The sequence below is a fragment of the Salvia hispanica genome, chromosome 3 (genome assembly GCF_023119035.1).
Source record: "Salvia hispanica cultivar TCC Black 2014 chromosome 3, UniMelb_Shisp_WGS_1.0, whole genome shotgun sequence".
NCBI lineage: Eukaryota > Viridiplantae > Streptophyta > Magnoliopsida > Lamiales > Lamiaceae > Salvia > Salvia hispanica.
This window is the reverse complement of record NC_062967.1, coordinates 41672869-41690265: the sequence shown is the minus strand read 5'-3', so window position 1 is coordinate 41690265 and position 17397 is coordinate 41672869. Positions and strand designations below refer to the sequence as shown.

Below are 17397 nucleotides of genomic sequence, written 5' to 3'. Positions count from 1 at the left end.
TTTTAGTAAAGTTTTATTACTTCCTCCTTCCCGCCATAAGCGTTGCGCTTCTTTGGAATTAAGGAAGTTTTGCGCGTGTGAAGCAAGACATAACATACCTTTAACTTGGGATGATGTTTCTAGCAAGTAAGGGATAAAATGTTTAGAATCTTATTGCTTATCTGATGACATAATTTTTAATTAATGATCAAGAAAATACAATGTGATTAGATTGATCATCTGTGTATTATTAGTAAGAGGAGGCCGAGTCATCGTTAGCCTCCTCCATCCTGCTCTGCACGAACTCACCATGAAGAACCGGGACGAGCAAGCCAAAAAATGATTGAGAGCGAGCCGGATAGGTTCATATTGAGGTGGCTCATTGAGTAGAGGGTGGTGGTTGATGAATTCGTGGACGCGGCCATCTTCCTGGCCTAGTGACATTGGCTTGGAGAGGCCGAAATCCACACCAAATACAGTTTTCTGATCAGTGGTAAGTTTGAGGGATCGGAGAATGTCAATTAAACCATTTATTTTAGGTTACGTATAATTATATTGTGCACTTGCAGTTGATTATTAGCGCTAATAAAAATGTGTATCAAGTTTATTCCGGCTGTTGGATCTAATTTGTAATTTACTCAGATATTGTGAGACGGCCAAAGTCGACGTACATCAGTAATCCATACATATGAATGTATTCTGAAAATTGATTGTATAACATTATAGTACTCCTATTAAAGGAATGTAAATCCTAATGTATTGGTATGCATGTAAAATCTAACATTGATGGCCCTACTTGAAAATTAGGGTGACTAGAATGCCCTTCTACGAAAAATTTAATAATTAAATCTATAAAATTTATCCATAAATCTAGCTAGCCTTTTGATTAAAATATTATACGATCTAGATTTGGTATCTAGTTCTATATACTAATATTTATATATTTCAATTAAGTTGAGCTGTATTTAATTTTCTTCAAATTAAATTGAGTGATTCTGTTTTTATCCTGTTTTTGATAAATAAAATAAAATAAAATATTTAATCACTATTGCTTTATTCTTTTAGTTTACTACTCTCTTTTATTTTTTACAAGTAATATTATAGCACTATGGAGTATTTTATACGGATTGTACTCATTAGCAACTCTCTCGTAATTTAAGTTAACATTATTTATTTTATATTATATACTAGTATTTATTAAATTTTCAAAGTTACTGTTGATTTGGATAATTGTACAAATAACTTTAAAAAATATACATAAATAAATAAAATAATAAATTTATTTGTTGCTTTCTCAAAGAGTATCTCTGTGACTCTATGTATGTTTCGGGAAACCAAGATTTTCTACAATGGGTAAACTTTATATATCCTATATAATCCGGAAAATCTCAAAAGCATTTAATTTAGAAAGAAATAATAATCTCTTTTTCTCTGAAAAAAGTTTGTGGTACTAATTGACACAAAACTAGTCGACACCGACACGTACAGCTAATATATTGATTTCGTCAATTCATTTCCAAAATTTTATTTAAATTCGGTCTAATAAATTTTCGGATATTTTGATTAATTAATGGATTAATTCATCTACTGAATAATATTAACTGATTGATTAATTAATTCTTGTTATTATCAGTTAAATTGGTGATTCACATTGGTTGTGGTCCATGACGTTAGTGGTTCAAGCCCAAAACTGATAAGATGGATTGAGAAATATTTGGCATCTTCTATTTGAGTCATCTCAATTTCCCATCGTTTAAATCAAGACTTGTTTTTTTATAAGGTTAGGAAATTTTTGCTCCTAACAATAATGTGATAAATATATTTCCAATTTTCATCGACAATGTCGTTCAATGACTTCAAATTTATTTATTTTTCAGCTCCGACATTAGTAACTGATAGGTTCATGAAATTTCCCAGAAAGTTATGGAGTACATTTTGTAGTTGGTACTATTTCATTTTTAGACAAAACTAATTAACTTAAAAATATGATATATATATGCAAACAGATAAACTATATATCTAATTTTAACTATTGAAATTAGCTAGACATTAGAATTTACAAATTCGGGATAAAATTAATTGTGGACCCACATACTCAAGAAATAATTAGAAAATGCGACGTATATCAAATAAAAAATTAATATGGCGTGGATTGCTGTAAGTAAAATGACAAATGAAAACTTGTAAACTATAATTTATTTAATCCTAAGAGAATATATTCATATTTTGAAGTCATTGAGAACATGATTCAACACAGACAGCATCGCTCCATAGCAAGTCACGTTCTTTTGTTTGATACTTAAATTGGCATTTTCATCAAACCCACTCCCTTAATTTTTTACTATTACATTTAATCTAATCTAATATGCCTACCTAAATATCATACGTCAAAAGTCATTGTTTATTACACTATATGAATGTTGATTTGTTCATTTCCCCTTTTTTTCAAATTAAAAAAAAAAAATGAATACAATTATTGAACTATATTTTTATTCTATGCAATTTATAAATTCGATAAAAATAAATAAAAATAAGTATAGTTATTCGATTGTACATGTACGTGTACTCGTGTATAGAGATTGAGATCCACAAATCTATCCAAGTGATCACATCACATGCCTCTATACTCCAAATAAAATAATTACCAAAGAGGAATTGTTTAATAAGTATATACTACTACTATTAATTTGCTTCCAAAATTACACCACCTTATGTAATTTTATGCATGATGAAAAGAAGAAGATAAATTAAACTTCCACTATATATAATAAAATTGGGAATATAATGAACAATTTAGTTAATAAATAACGACAGGGCACTAACTCCCAATCATTAGGTCCAAAAACACAAAATTGTAAGAAAATAATCCTAAAAAAAGGGAATCATAAATTTAGGAGAATTTTTTTACCGAAACAAGAATTTGACAACATCCTGAAATGAAAGTTACCTGACGGGCTCACTTAAATAGGAATTTGCAGTACATATCTTGGTGTGTGCGTTAAGAATGATGACAGCTACACATGTAATAATATCTATCTATATATATATAGATAGATAGATGCTTATTCGAGTGTATTCGATTTTAAGTGAGCTCTCATAAAAAGTTACGTTTGGATATGTTCAAATGTCACTTAAATTAATCGAGTTTGATAACTACTCCTTTCATCTCAAGTTAATCGAGTTTGATAACTACTCCTTTCATCTCAAGTTACGTGAGTCGTATTCTATTTTGGATTGTCTCAAGTTACTTGAGTCATTTCTTTTCTTCTTTGTTTTTAAAAACAAAACATTTAATCTTACCTACTTTTATAATTATTACTTATTTCTTTTACTTTACTCTCTCTTTGTCACTACTTTATTTTTTACTCTACTTTATTTAACTCCCTAAACACAAATCTCGTGCCGAAAATAAACGCCTCAAATAACGTCGGACTGAGGGAGTACATGATTAACATACCGATGTCACGCTTATTACTCGTCACACTTGTGTGACGACGCGCGATTTTATATCTTGTTTTGTGTGTTAAGTGGAGAGAGAAAAATTAAATTTTATACTTCATTTGTCTCACTTTAAATGACACATTTTTTCTTTTCGGATATCTTATTTTAAATGACACATTTCTTAAAATAGAAACATAACTCTCTATTTAATTCACTAAACAGTACTGCATAAATCTTGTACCGAACAAGAAATGCACCATTTAAAGTGGAACGAAGGGAGTATATTAATGTGAAAAATGACTTTTAAAAAAATAAAAAGAGAATATGATATCTTTTATGGAACGAACTAAACAGATGTGACATTTACCTTTAAACAAATAAAGTACTATTACTATATTTTTACATTGTGCATGGTTCTTTAAAAAGAACAATTACGTACTAGTACAAAAATTCATCCAAACAAGCGGATCATATTATTGAAAAAGAAGCAGATAACAGAAAATCATAGAATTATCATTATTTAATAGCATGAATAATAAAGTAGAGAAGGGATATAAAGTGAAAGAAATTTGACAAAATAGCCAGCAGAAAGGCATTAGGTCCAAAAGTTCTAAAAAGTGCATGTGTAACCGTATTTTTAAATAATAGAGACAGCAAATAATACTCTCTCTGTCCTTATCTAGTAGAGACATTTTTTTTTTGGCACCAAATTTAAGAAAAATTATTTTAAATGAATTAAGTAAAAGGAGAATAAAGTAGAAAATAAATAGATAGATGAAGAGAGAGTAAAGTCCTTTTACCAAAAAAGGAAATTACTCAGCTACAGAAATACAACCCAAAAAGAAATACAACTCAACTACGGAGGAAAGGAGAGAGTATTATGCAGTAGCAAAGTTCAGAGACTAAAAATACATTTCCTCCGTTTTTCTCATATTTTACTCTTTTGTTTTAACTTAGCACCTCAATTTTCTAATTTTTGTCTCAAAAAGAGTGTGGTTCTCTATTTTTATTTTTTATTTAGCACCTTTTTCCGCTAATTACGTTTTATTTCATCTATTCCAAACTATTTTTCTGCTTGGTTAGATCCACTTGATATCTAAACAGTATGGTTTTTTGTTTTAATTTTTAAAGATATTTTAACTACTCTATTTATTCCATAAAAATATTTACGTTAAGGATTAAATGAGTTTTAATGGACAATTATTAAAATATGAGAGAGATAGAAAAAAATTATAAATTGTTAGTGAATAATGGACCTTACCTCTCCAATTTTTTTCTTTTTCGTCCGCTCGCTAATAAATATCATATTTCACTTTTACTATATTTGACAAGTGGACCCTACATTCCGCTAACTCATTTCACTCACATTTTATCATAAAACTAATAGATAGAATTAGGTCTCAGAGTCCACTAACTTTTTCTCTTCACTTTACTTTACAAAGTCAAATGATTTATTAAAATTCGGTCAGATCTGGGACATTTAATCATTGAGTACTAATGGTTTAGTGAATGGAAAAATGTATGTTTTTAAGCGAGAGAAGAAATATTTAAGATATATCTTAGAGAATCTTTTTGCACCTATATTTATTACAAATGGTTTTAAAATATTCATTTAATATGTATCACAGTATTATTCATTAGCTAATGTATAGTGTGTGTGTGTGTGTATACACATGCAGGAATTAATTTGATTTTCAGTGGTTTCATCGATAATTGAGTAGGAAAGAATATTTCTTACACCTTTCCGTGAATATATGTCCCCAGCTAGATCCTATTTGGATTAATTAATTATTTATTTAATCCTACATATAAATTCCTAATTAGTTATACCAAATCATGTGAACCAATTCCTCAATTATTACTGGAAAAAGGTACAGTCAAAAGCCTCTGAATATTCATTTTCACTGTAAAAACCAGCAACTTTTACTCAGCTCAGTAATTAATTCAACTCATATTTAGTTAATTTCATAGAAACTGCAATTATTGAATGTGGGAAAAGAAAACAAAGGAAAAGACAAAGTGAAACGTAAGAAATGCCTGTTGTCTTAATTGGCCTAGCTTTTTTTTATGAGAGATGAAGAGAGAAAAGATATATACCTTCTCATCCACATCTCTCTCTCTCTTTCTCTCTCTACTGTTTTCATATGTATGGCTTCTATCGATTCTTGTTGGTTTTCTCAGCCACAGACGATGTTTTTATTGTAAAAGCTATAGGATTTTTGGAGCTCTACCAGTGGAAACTCAATTTCATAGTACTATTTTTTATTTTTATTTTTGCCTTTTTCTATCATTTGATATTTGTATAACACACACATACATACACACACACAAACATATATATAATGTTTATTAATCAATTTTTTGTGATCTAATTTTAGGGTTTGTGAATTGAAGAAGAAGAAGAGGAGGAGACATGGATTTGCAGTGATGAAGCTTTTTGGTTGACCTTTATGTAATAGGTTCCATCATATCTTCACCTTTTTTTGTGAACCTTTTTTCCCCAATTTAGGGTTTTCTTTATTATTTTTCAAAAGAAAAGCTGAATTTTCTTGACCTTATCAAAAGATTTTAGTTATATAAAAAATACAAGAAATAGAAAATTATGTTACAAGGCATGGGAGGAGGAATTGATGATTCCTTATCGAATTTAACGTCGGCGATTTCAAATGAGGCAAGCATCAATTCTAGCTCAAATGGAGGTACAATCCCGCAGCAGCATATGTACAACCCTTCACAGCCTCCTCCTCCCAAGAAGAGAAGAAACCTACCTGGCAATCCAGGTGGAGTACAATTGATTCCCTCCTTAATTCATTTTTTTTTTCTATTTATAGAAATTAAATAAAGTGAATTGAATTACAGATCCGGAGGCGGAGGTGGTGGCGCTGTCGCCCGCGGCGCTGATGGCGACGAACCGGTTCGTGTGCGAGATCTGCAACAAGGGTTTCCAACGGGACCAGAACCTGCAGCTGCACCGGCGGGGCCACAACCTGCCGTGGAAGCTTAAGCAGAGGAGCAACAAGGAGGTGGTGAAGAAGAAGGTGTACATTTGCCCCGAGCCGAGCTGTGTCCACCACGACCCGGCTCGGGCGCTAGGGGATCTCACGGGCATCAAGAAGCACTTCTTCCGTAAGCACGGTGAGAAGAAGTGGAAGTGTGAGAAATGCTCCAAGCGCTACGCTGTCCAATCCGACTGGAAGGCCCATTCCAAGATATGCGGCACTCGTGAGTACCGATGCGATTGCGGTACCCTCTTTTCTAGGTAATCTCTTACTCTAATTTGCTTATTAATCTCAGACATTAACCACTCTACCGCTGTGATATTATATTACACGGAAATCAATTTTTTTGGGTGGGTTGGGTGGGGTAAAGGAAAACTAATCCGCAGCGACTTTTCTGATGCAAAAGCAATGTTTGTTACATCGAGAATAGTACTTTGTTTTATCTCGAGTACACTTGATTTTGAGCTAAAAAATGATGGCGGAGACACAAAGTGGTTAACTAATTTGTTACATCAGTGCGTGTTGTGTGTGGGAGAAAGCTAGAGAGAGAAAACTTGGAGCAAGAGAGCAAGTAGAGTTGTTTTATTTATGTTTTGGAGAGAAATTATAATGACTGCACAGTAACACTACTATTTAGAGAGACTGAAATTGCTACTATTCTCTCTCTTGCTCTCGTTTTGTTGCCTTTGTTGTTTAGCGCCTTGTTTGTTTGCTTTGTTTGTATTCTTCACAGGCGCGACAGTTTCATCACGCACCGAGCCTTTTGCGACGCCTTAGCCGAAGAGAGCTCCAGAGCCATCCCCCAAACGGGCCCTAACCCTAACCACCCCCAAATCCACCCCTTCCAAAACCCTAATTTCCTCAATCTTAAGCAAGAAACCCTAAATTTCACCCTCCCGCCGTGGCTCTCCCCGCCCGACCCCTTCTCTCAAAACCCTACCCCCGCCGCCTTCTCTGCTGCAGGGCCGTCGCTGATGTCAGCGACAGCCCTGCTTCAGAAGGCGGCGCAGATGGGAGTCACTATGAGCGGTCCCCAGGGCGGGAAAATGCCCTACCACGGGTCGGACCACGAGGACCAGACTATCCTCGCGGGCCAACCCAATGGACAGGGATTTTTAGCCACCTCGTCCGCGGCTTCAACAGCTGTCTTGCCCTCACGGGATGAGTTTGTGCACGGGTTGGGTGCGTACGAGAATATGGTCATGCCGTCAACGAGTGGGTTTCAAGGGTTTGAGGATAGTTTCAATGGGATGTTCAATGCCAAGAGGAATGTGGAGAGCTTTCAACAAGATGGGAATCTTATGGGGTTGAGGAAGGAGGGCGGCGGCGGCGGACGAGGCGGCGAGGATGGGAAGACAAGGGATTTTTTAGGGTTGAGGGCGTTTCCGCATAGGGATTTTAGCAATATGGCTGGGCTTGATCAAATGGGGAGTTCGTCTTCTTCGTTTGATCATCAAAACCAAGCACCATGGCAAAGTTGATCTATGATTTGGATTTCTATCTTTTTTTTGTGTCCCTAATTTTGGAGGGATTTTTGGTTGGTCTATGTTGTTGTTGTGTTAGTTTGATCGAATTTGAAGTTAATTAACTCTCAAGAAGAGCTAATTAAACATCTTTTTTATTGCACATTTTATATGTTCTTGTTTTGTTTATATGAATATTTCTTGTTTCGATCGGCTATATATATTATATTTATAGTCCTTCAAATTTATTTTTAATATAGCTAGAGTATTCGCATGTACTAGTATTCACAATAAAAAAACAAGATTAATCATCATTTGATTTTTATATGATGCATAGATGATGATGATGATGATGATGATGATGATGATGATGATGATGATGATGATGATGATGATAATAATAATAATAATAATAATAATAATAATAATAATAATAATAATAATAAAATAATAATAATAATAATAAAATAATAATAATAATAAAATAATAATAATAATAATAATAATAATAATAATAATAATAATAATTTACTCAAGTTCATATATTATTTGAAGAGATTCATGAAAGGTTTATTTATAAACTACTATTGGCAAAATTTGAACCTTATAATAGTCGGCAAAACGCGATAGGCAGACTCATTTATTATAATGATAAGCACATTAATTTACATCATATGCATGTAAACAAAAATTATAAAATTAATTTTTTGTTTATGTAATTTTATTTTTTATAGCACGGCACAGAAGCCACATATTATCCAAAAATCATAATGATTTTATTAGGCGTGGAATAGTACATAAACCGTACGTGTATTAAAATCATGGTCACATGTGTTCTTTCGTATGATTCAATTTCACTATTCACTACACTATTCAATTAATATCCATATACTATAAAATAATATCTTGAAAATACCTATAGCCTTTCGTGTTAATGTATTGGTTAACTAATTATGTGTTATCAAATTGAACGCATCTTAATAATATACTCCATAGTATATTAATATAAATATAGCTAGTATTTCTATAAAAAAAACTCTAGAAAATGAAGTAAACTAATCGAAATGCAACACGACCTTATATGGCTTCATATATATAGGTGTGTGGGTCACCATGTGATTGTTGTACATGTTTTTAACATAGAAGGTGAAAAAGAAAAAAGAAAAAAAAATTGGGCCACCATTTCTTGATAGAAGAAACAAGATGGAGTCACGGCTATTGAGTACTTCACTTTCTGGATTTTCCTCATCTGTTATTGAGTAAGATTCTTGTAGCATTTGTACCATTTTTATAGCCTAAGGTACACATGTGTTAGTTCGACGTCACTATGAATCAAAATGCGTGAGGCGTAACTATATAATTCAATAATAACTAAAGATTTCAATAATATCAATGTTCCCTCTATTTTATATCGGATTCAGTAATTTTGTACATATGGCTCATTAACTCACAATAAGAAGAAAGCTAATTAGACTCATTTCATCGCTCTCATATGGCTATATTTATATGTGTGTATAACGAACCCTTCTTATCTTGAGAATCATTGCCAATATTTCTAGTTGATGCATCTCCTCAGTGAATGAGTGGATTACAAAACAAGAAAAACTGTCATACTTTTTTAATATAATAAAATAATTAATGGTAAATACAGTAATTTTATATGTTGGGTGCAGTTTTGTAGAAGGTGTTTTATTTTAACCCATCGTAGGGGTGTGAATGTGTGATCAATTGTTAATTTAACACTTTCTTAAGTTGAGAACTCTGTTAACTCATCAACGCAGTGTATTAAAAATGTTAACACGATAATATTAAAATGTCTACACATAATTTGTTGACATTTCAATATATTATGTTGATATTATATGTTGACATTTTAGTGTTATTGTGTTGACATTTTTAATCCACTGCGTGGATGAGTTAGCAGAATTAGCAATTTAAAAAGTTAGTATTATAACACACCTCTCGTCTTATATAACTGAAAGGGATGAAATCACGTATAGATATTAGATTCTCGTCACCTATGTAGAGTAGTAGTAGAATTATATTTATACAAATGTAGACCACATATTATTACATGCGTAACACATGAAAACACAACATTAATTTTACTTGAATGCAATGACTTACACGTTTAAAGGAATATTTTGAATTTTTACGATAAAAATGAATTTTTATTTTAATTTATACTCCCTTTCTATATATAAATAGCAGAAGGGACGGATCTAATGTGTAAGCACGTCCTTCAAAATTTTCATATTTATGTATAAAACCTATTATAGAAAAAAAATTAATATTAATTTTTTCATCAAATGCCTCTCCTCTCTTCAAATACTTCAAATATCCCAACATATTTTTGCCCCTTCAAAGATTATTTCCTGCTTCGTCCCTGAATAGTACTACATGGGAGGATGAAATTTATTTTTTTTAAATCATCATTTTCATCAAGCATAATTGAATACATAAAATGACATATTCCTGTATTGGTATCACTAAGCAAAATATTTCCTCTTTTATGTTAACCGTTCGTAGTAAGCAAGTAGACAAATTATATCCTAATATCGACTTTCAAAGTAAAATAACGTACTATAATTTAGAAATGTATTTTCAATTTGAAATTTAATAATTGTCAATATTTGTCAATAATGTCAAAACCCAGCAAATGTCGATACAATTGTCTCGCTTTGAAATATGAGCTCATGATTTAACAATTGGACCATAAAATCAATATCATTATGGCCCAGGCTTATTGGATTAAATCTTCAAGTGGACCATTTATTTGTCCATCAAAACAGTGTATAAATCTTTTCCGAAAAATAGCTATTTAATCTCTCACCTCCGTTTCTTAAAAATAGTTTTTTTTTTCCACTCCATTTTAGAAACACTCCATTGTGGAAGTAGTTTGTTTCTAAAAATAGAAACACTCAATTGTAGAAAATAGATCTCATAACCTACTAACATGAATTCTATTAGTTTTCCTCTTATCATTCTTATTTTATCTATTTCTCACTTTATGTCTCTAGTTTTATCAATTTTGTATTAAACTCGTGTCATTTCCAAAGTTTTTATTTTTCAAAATTATGGGGGAATATTACTAATACCACTTTCATCCTATAAAGATAAACGAATAAGACATTTTCCTTTTCATTCTTCCTAAAAATAGTTCATTTCCATATAAAGTTATTCCCAACTTATTATTTATAATTAATTTATTACAACTTGATTTATAATTAATTTATTACAACTTGAAAATATGATCAATCATTAAATATTAATAATAATGTAGATCTCGTTATAGGGTCCTATTCTAATGCTTATAGCACTCTAATCCAAAAATCAAGACTAAATCTTCATCCTTGGATTTTAAAATGAGTGGATGAGATTAAAGCTCACAAAATCTCAATAAATAGTAGACAAAATATCAACAAAAGAATAATATCGTCATTATATTATCATATGACAATTTTGTGAGTGTTTTTTTATATCAACGTTGTGTATTACAAATATCAACACAAGAACAAGAAAATATCAACACATTTTTATTGAGATTGGACATGCATAATATTGAGATTTTGCCTACAATATATTGAGATTTTTTGTTGCATTTGTTGAAAATAGCACTTGCTTATCAACATGTACAAAAATTGAAATATAATTTATCAAATTTTATCACCCGAACATCGTCGGAACATATGCAATTGAGATCTCGTTGGAATCTTTATTGAATTATCTTTAATTTGATATATTTTTTATAAAAAAATAATTTAAATCGAGAGAGTTATTTAAATTTAAAGATTTGAGATGATTTTGAGGAGAGAGAAAGTAGTTAGTTATAATTACTATATATAAGATTTGACATTAATACCTTTTAATTTAATTAATAATTATTTAAATTTAAAATATATTACACTTGGCATTATATTAACCACAAGATCTTCTAATCTAATGGTTGAAAATTGGTCTCAATTAGACGGTTAGTTAATCAATACGCGCCCTTATCATGCCTCGAACTTTATCATTTGTATATTAATTTAGGTGCTATACGAAATGTCATGTTGAAAGTTGTAAACGATCAAATGAGCATAAACATAACTATTCAACTCCTTTAAAATTAGTCGGAAAAGTAAAGCAGATTCCGATGTCGGAGAACCAGAGTCAACATCACAAATCTCCAGGTAGGTCAGTATTTTGCTTCCATACATCAGAAAACTAAACAAAATTTTATTTGAAATTACTGAATTCAGCTCAGCAATTTTATAAAATTGACTGTCATAGCGAAATTAGCATCGAGATAGTGAACAAAATCTGATGAACTCGAAGAGTGAATTTTTTATTTTAATTTCTGATTGTGATATCACTTTTTCTCTTTGCTATCGGTTGTGATTATTTAGTTTCTGTGTTAGTTTTAGTTCTAAAATCTGTATTTTTGAATTTCTAATTTACCCTAAAACTTGATGAGCAATTGGGGGAAACTGGTGATTTATACTGTAGTTTTTGTTGAAATAACACATTCTCAATTTCTAATTTAAAAAAGGGTTTCGATTTCCACTACTTATGATTGCCGTATCTCTCTCATATTGTGTGTACTAGTGGTGGAGAGAAGGAAAGTGTTTATAGAGAACAGCCATGGTGAGAAGCTAGTCGGAATGCTGCACGAGACGGGGTCGAGTGAGCTCGTAGTTATATGCCATGGATTCCGGTCCACGAAGGTGTATGATCATTTAACTATTTAGTGGATCAAATTAGAGCATAAGCATTTTCAAGTTGCCTTATTTCTATTTTTGTTTCGTGTTGTTTCTCTCTACCAACTGCAGGATCGGATTCCTATGGTGAATCTTGCTTTTGCTTTCGAGAGAGAGGGGATCAGCGCCTTCCGCTTTGATTTTGCTGGCAATGGGTAAAGGCTCGGAAACTAGGGCTTCTGTATCACCTCTTTTAGTCGTCCTGTGTCCACGTTTATCTCTGTTGTGATTTGTCGTTTAGGGAAAGTGAGGGTTCGTTCCAATATGGAAATTACCGTAGAGAGGCTGAGGATCTATATGCAGTAGTCAAGCATTTCAAGGCTGAGCAGCGTTGCATAGTGGCCGTTGTTGGGCATAGTAAAGGTATGTGATTTCTTGTGTTTTTTGGTGTGTTGTCGGCTCTAAAGCTGCAGTGCTTCGTTGATGATCTTAGATATTAGGAGTACGTTTTAGCGACTAATAATCTTACTCTAGAATCTCACAAAATATGATCTTGAGGTAATGTGAAACAGAGACTAAATCACAGAATGTTTTGAAGTATAATCTTTATCATCACACTTTTGTTTCGTTGATTGTCATAATCTAACGATCAACGGGGTTTTGGATACTTATAGGAGGGAATGCTGTTCTGTTGTATGCCTCAAAGTACCATGACGTTCAAACAGTCGTCAACATAGCCGGACGCTTTGATCTGAGACAAGGGATTGAAGGTCGCTTGGGGAGAGACTTCCAAGAAAAGATCAAGCAATGTGGATTCATCGACGTGAAGAACAGGAAAGGTAATGTGTGTTTGAATGGTTCTCTGTCGCCTGTTATTTTGTGTGTTGGGGTGATAACATAGTGGCTCTTGTACTCACGCACTGTAGGGAAAACTGAATATCGGGTGATGGAGGCGAGCTTGAAGGACCGTCTGGAGACGGACAATCGTGCTGTGTGTCAATCTATCCCTCCAGACTGCAGGTTTGGAAGCCATCAATTTGCTGTCGGGAATATAACACAATGTTTAAGAATTCTTAAATTTGATGATTTTACAGCGTGCTAACGATACACGGCACATTAGACGAAAAGGTTCCGGTGGAAGATGCATCGGAGTTTGCCAAAAACATTCAAAATCATAATCTTTGTATAGTTGAAGGAGCCGATCATGAATTCACCAAGCATCAATCTCGGCTCAACGACATCGTGTTGCGTTTCGTGCTGACACGTCTCCGATCCTCCCGGCTCTAATCTCTGCTTATATGTAACGTTACATCGTTTGATGTTTCAAACAATCTATCCATACATTGTCTTGAAATGAAAAAAGTTGATAGGTAGGTTTCCTCAATTGGGTAACATTGAATATTAAATAGCCTTTTGATATGATATTGTCTATAGTTATTGATACAACACACATTCTACGTCTAAAGGTGATACAAACAAAGAAAGCTCGATTACGCGGGGACCGTCTTCGGCTTGGCTCCGATTTTCCTCCACGAGACACTCGGCATTATCTGTTTGGAGTCGACCCGGTCCTTGTATTGGATTGCAAAATTGAGCAACGAGTCAAGGAGCGAGTCCGATAGGAGATGGGGCTCGAGTCCCAATTCTGCAAGCTTAGTGTGCTTGGCGTTGTAGTAGTGCTCCTCCGCCTCCACCCTAGGGTTAGGCACAGACACCGTCCGAACGTCGAGGCCGAGCTTCTTGCCTGCTTTTGTGACTAGGGCTGCGAGCTCGTTCACTGAGAATTGTTCTGTGAATTGGTTGAAGACCCGGAACTCGCCCCTTTGGGCAGGGTTTGCTATAGCAAGCTCGATGCATTGGACCGTGTCTCGTATATCGAGGTATCCTCGGGTCTGTTCGTTTCAAGATGGAACACGTTAGTCATTGAATCGAGACACAAAAAGATGCCACAAGCAACGAGAAAGGGTGCTGGAAGCAACACAACACATTGTTATCAAGAAACATCAAAAACCAAAGAAACGGTTTGCAACAAACATAAACTAGACCTATGCAAACGATTGTGCTAGTGAGACGAGCATTCGTGTTCACATATCCGAGTAATATGAGACGAGAACCTCAACAACTAAACAAACACAAACCAAACCAAACTCAAGAGCTATAAATGAGTTCAATTTTACCTGCCCTCCTTTGCCATAGACGGTAAGCGGGTGACCCACTGCAGCCTGAACGCAGAACCGGTTCAACGCAGTTCCAAACACCGCATCATAATCCAACCTATTGTACAGCTCCTCGTGCATGGCTGTCTCCTCAGTTTTCACTCCATAGACAACCCCCTGGTTCAGGTCCGTGGCTCTGATCCCCCATGCCTTACAAGTAAACGCAATGTTGTGAGAGTCGTGCACTTTGCTGAGATGGTAGAACGAGCTAGCCTGCTTCGGGTAAGGCAGGGTGTCGGTCCTCCCATTGTGTGTGATCGTGATGAACCCCTCCTCAATGTCTATGTTCGGGGTCCCATACTCTCCCATGGTCCCGAGCTTCACGAGATGGCAATCCTCCCCGAATTCCTTTATGGCAAAGAGAACATTTAGGGTACCTATCACGTTGTTGTGCTGTGTGTACACGGCCCTCGACCGATCAATCATGGAGTACGGAGCGGATCTCTGCTCCCCAAAGTGGACAACAGCATCGGGCTCAAACGACTTGAAGGCCTCTGACAAGAACTCAAAGTCGCATATGTCTCCAACGTAGAGCCCGATGTCTTTGCCCGTCAGGGACTTCCAACGCCTGATCCGGTTGTGGATGGACGCAATGGGAGTGAGGGAATCAAGACCTAGCTGGTGATCAAAACTCCTACGGACGAGATTGTCCACAACAGCAACCTCGTAGTTCTTGTTCGAGAGATGCAACGAAGTAGCCCAGCCACAATAGCCATCACCCCCGATCACCATGACCTTCTTTGGCTTAGAAGCCTCGTTGGAGCTGTGATCGGACCCTGATCCAGGCTGAGTCCTCGTTTCCTGCCCCATGGAGACAGCCATTGCATAGACAGTATGATATTTTCGCAACCTTTTATCGCCATTGAGATGAATCTTTCGGAATGGTGATTGAGAAACCTGCAAACTAACAAAGGCAGAGGGTTTAAGAAGGCTCGAGGGCTTGCTGCACGACCTGCTGCCCGACAAGAGGTTCAAAGAGCAAGAAACCAAAGCGGCATTCGCCATAAGATGCTACCTTCGACCAATACCGTATCTATACCTGGATATCGTATGCAACGAATTAGCATCAAACGAAGCGTGCTTAGATGTATATAGAACACAGCATAAGTGACAGCATGAATTATACTTACTCAAACAACAATTATTTACATCTAAAGATCAAGAAACTGGCCTTTCGCCTCCTACTAAGAACCACATTTTGGCATTCAAGACTCGGAGACTGCGAATTATACGAAAACTGCTACATATCTATACGGGATGAGGCAATTTGAAGCAGAATAACAACAATAACAGCCTTATATATGCAGGAGCTTAATTAGACAGGAAAAGGGGAAAAATCAATAAAAGTTGTTATTAATCAAAAATTGTGAGCCTACCTGAACTAATTATAAACCCTAAACCGTAAATTCAATTGAAATTGTTCATCACTTACTACTATGAACTGTTTCAGAAAAATTAGCCAAATAGTTAACTTTCAGCAGCTCAATCAACGCAAAAATAAGCCAAATTCAAGTAAATATCCATCTCAGAATACAAGTATATGCAGCTGATAGATTTAATCAAGACTCAATCTTGAGCTAATGAACTAAAACCCATTCAAAAAACAATGAGAAAAACATACACAAACACAAGTATAAATTGAAGGAGAGGGTCTACCTCTATATGAAGATGTTGATGGTCAAAATATTTCTCAGTATGTTGATAAATTGGATGATTGATAGCTAACTAGCTATCATATAAGTTTAGTTTCAGGAGCATAAAGAAGAAATCGATAGGGATATTCTTCATTTCTCATGATCTTTGCAGAAAAGCCCCTGTGTTATTAAACATTTCTAATATGACCCCAAATGGCATATAAATTTGGGTTCGAATTTTGTAAACCATTTATTAGTAGTGATTGGGCCACAATATTTGGGCTTAATGTTGGCCCATTAAGCTGTTTAATGTATGTGGGTCGGATTGTAGACCAATTTCATTCCATAATTATTTTTATAGGCATTCATTTTCTTGGACATAAATCTGTACTGAATTTGAGATCATTAATAATGATAAATTTTATGCTGATTCGGTTTCTCACAAATTGTAACAATAATGATGATCAATATACAATAATATCATGTGGTACACGATTTTTCTTTACAATTGATTAATGTGAGTAATTTCATGTATCTATTCGCACTCAAAAATGCCTTATAAGTGGAGTATAATTTTAATGCAATTAATTTTTTTTTTCCAAATGTAAGTGGTGTAGTACTGATACATTGTCAATGGAAATTCTATATAATTAAGCTACCAAAATTATAATAACATTCCGATTCTGTCGAATTGAATTCATTTGACGTCTTGATCAAAGTTGGTAGTAATATTAATTAATTAAGTACATTAGATATTGCATCAGAACTATGAAAGTGTTTTTTTTTTTTTTTTTGCTAAATTTGATGATTTTTTTGGTTTAAGTTTTGTTAGCACACAAGATGAGCGTGGTTGAATGATGGGAAGAGGGACAGGCTGTATGAGACGACAGATTCCCATTTCTTTGTACCAACTCATGATGCTCTGTTTTCTTGTAATCTAGTCATCTAGTGTGTGAGTGTGTAACTTTTTTGATACTACCTCTTTT

General features: G+C 34.2%; 3 protein-coding genes across 4 annotated transcripts; 2 read left to right on the top strand and 1 right to left on the bottom strand.

Annotated features, from left to right (window-relative positions):
- The first annotated feature begins 5501 nt into the window (after nt 1–5501).
- Nucleotides 5502–8090, top strand: LOC125214553 (protein indeterminate-domain 12-like). Its single transcript, XM_048115628.1, has 4 exons — nt 5502–5672; nt 5799–6200; nt 6280–6679; nt 7153–8090. Exons 2-4 carry the CDS (start codon nt 6023–6025, stop codon nt 7898–7900), a joined length of 1326 nt encoding a protein of 441 aa, XP_047971585.1. The 5' UTR covers nt 5502–5672; nt 5799–6022; the 3' UTR covers nt 7901–8090.
- Nucleotides 8091–11904: 3814 nt separating this feature from the next.
- LOC125213941 lies at nt 11905–13945 on the top strand. 2 transcript variants are annotated; one of them, XM_048114741.1, is made up of 7 exons: nt 11905–12054; nt 12470–12588; nt 12694–12776; nt 12863–12984; nt 13236–13400; nt 13488–13581; nt 13656–13945. In XM_048114741.1, the coding sequence occupies exons 1-7, from the start codon at nt 12018–12020 to the stop codon at nt 13846–13848; spliced, it is 813 nt and encodes a 270-aa protein (XP_047970698.1). In that variant the 5' UTR covers nt 11905–12017; the 3' UTR covers nt 13849–13945. The 2 variants fall into 2 exon arrangements, with proteins under 2 accessions (XP_047970698.1, XP_047970699.1); XM_048114742.1 differs by having other exon boundaries at nt 11946–12058.
- Nucleotides 13937–16581, bottom strand: LOC125213940 (UDP-sulfoquinovose synthase, chloroplastic). The gene is made up of 3 exons (XM_048114740.1): nt 16434–16581; nt 14739–15816; nt 13937–14453 (listed from the first exon to the last, which is right to left on the bottom strand). The coding sequence occupies exons 2-3, from the start codon at nt 15780–15782 to the stop codon at nt 14052–14054; spliced, it is 1446 nt and encodes a 481-aa protein (XP_047970697.1). The 5' UTR covers nt 15783–15816; nt 16434–16581; the 3' UTR covers nt 13937–14051.
- Nucleotides 16582–17397: the final 816 nt, after the last annotated feature.

Bases quoted from the DNA above. Each gene is read 5' to 3' on its own strand.
- LOC125214553 (XM_048115628.1), top strand. From the start codon at position 6,023: ATGTTACAAGGCATGGGAGGAGGAATTGATGATTCCTTATCGAATTTA. The intron at 6,201-6,279 runs GTGGAGTACAAT...ATTGAATTACAG, and splicing joins AAACCTACCTGGCAATCCAG to ATCCGGAGGCGGAGGTGGTG. The intron at 6,680-7,152 runs GTAATCTCTTAC...TATTCTTCACAG, and splicing joins TGCGGTACCCTCTTTTCTAG to GCGCGACAGTTTCATCACGC.
- LOC125213941 (XM_048114741.1), top strand. From the start codon at position 12,018: ATGTCGGAGAACCAGAGTCAACATCACAAATCTCCAG. The intron at 12,055-12,469 runs GTAGGTCAGTAT...TGTGTGTACTAG, and splicing joins TCAACATCACAAATCTCCAG to TGGTGGAGAGAAGGAAAGTG. The intron at 13,401-13,487 runs GTAATGTGTGTT...CACGCACTGTAG, and splicing joins CGACGTGAAGAACAGGAAAG to GGAAAACTGAATATCGGGTG.
- LOC125213940 (XM_048114740.1), bottom strand. From the start codon at position 15,782: ATGGCGAATGCCGCTTTGGTTTCTTGCTCTTTGAACCTCTTGTCGGGC. The intron at 14,454-14,738 runs GTAAAATTGAAC...TGAAACGAACAG, and splicing joins TCTATGGCAAAGGAGGGCAG to ACCCGAGGATACCTCGATAT.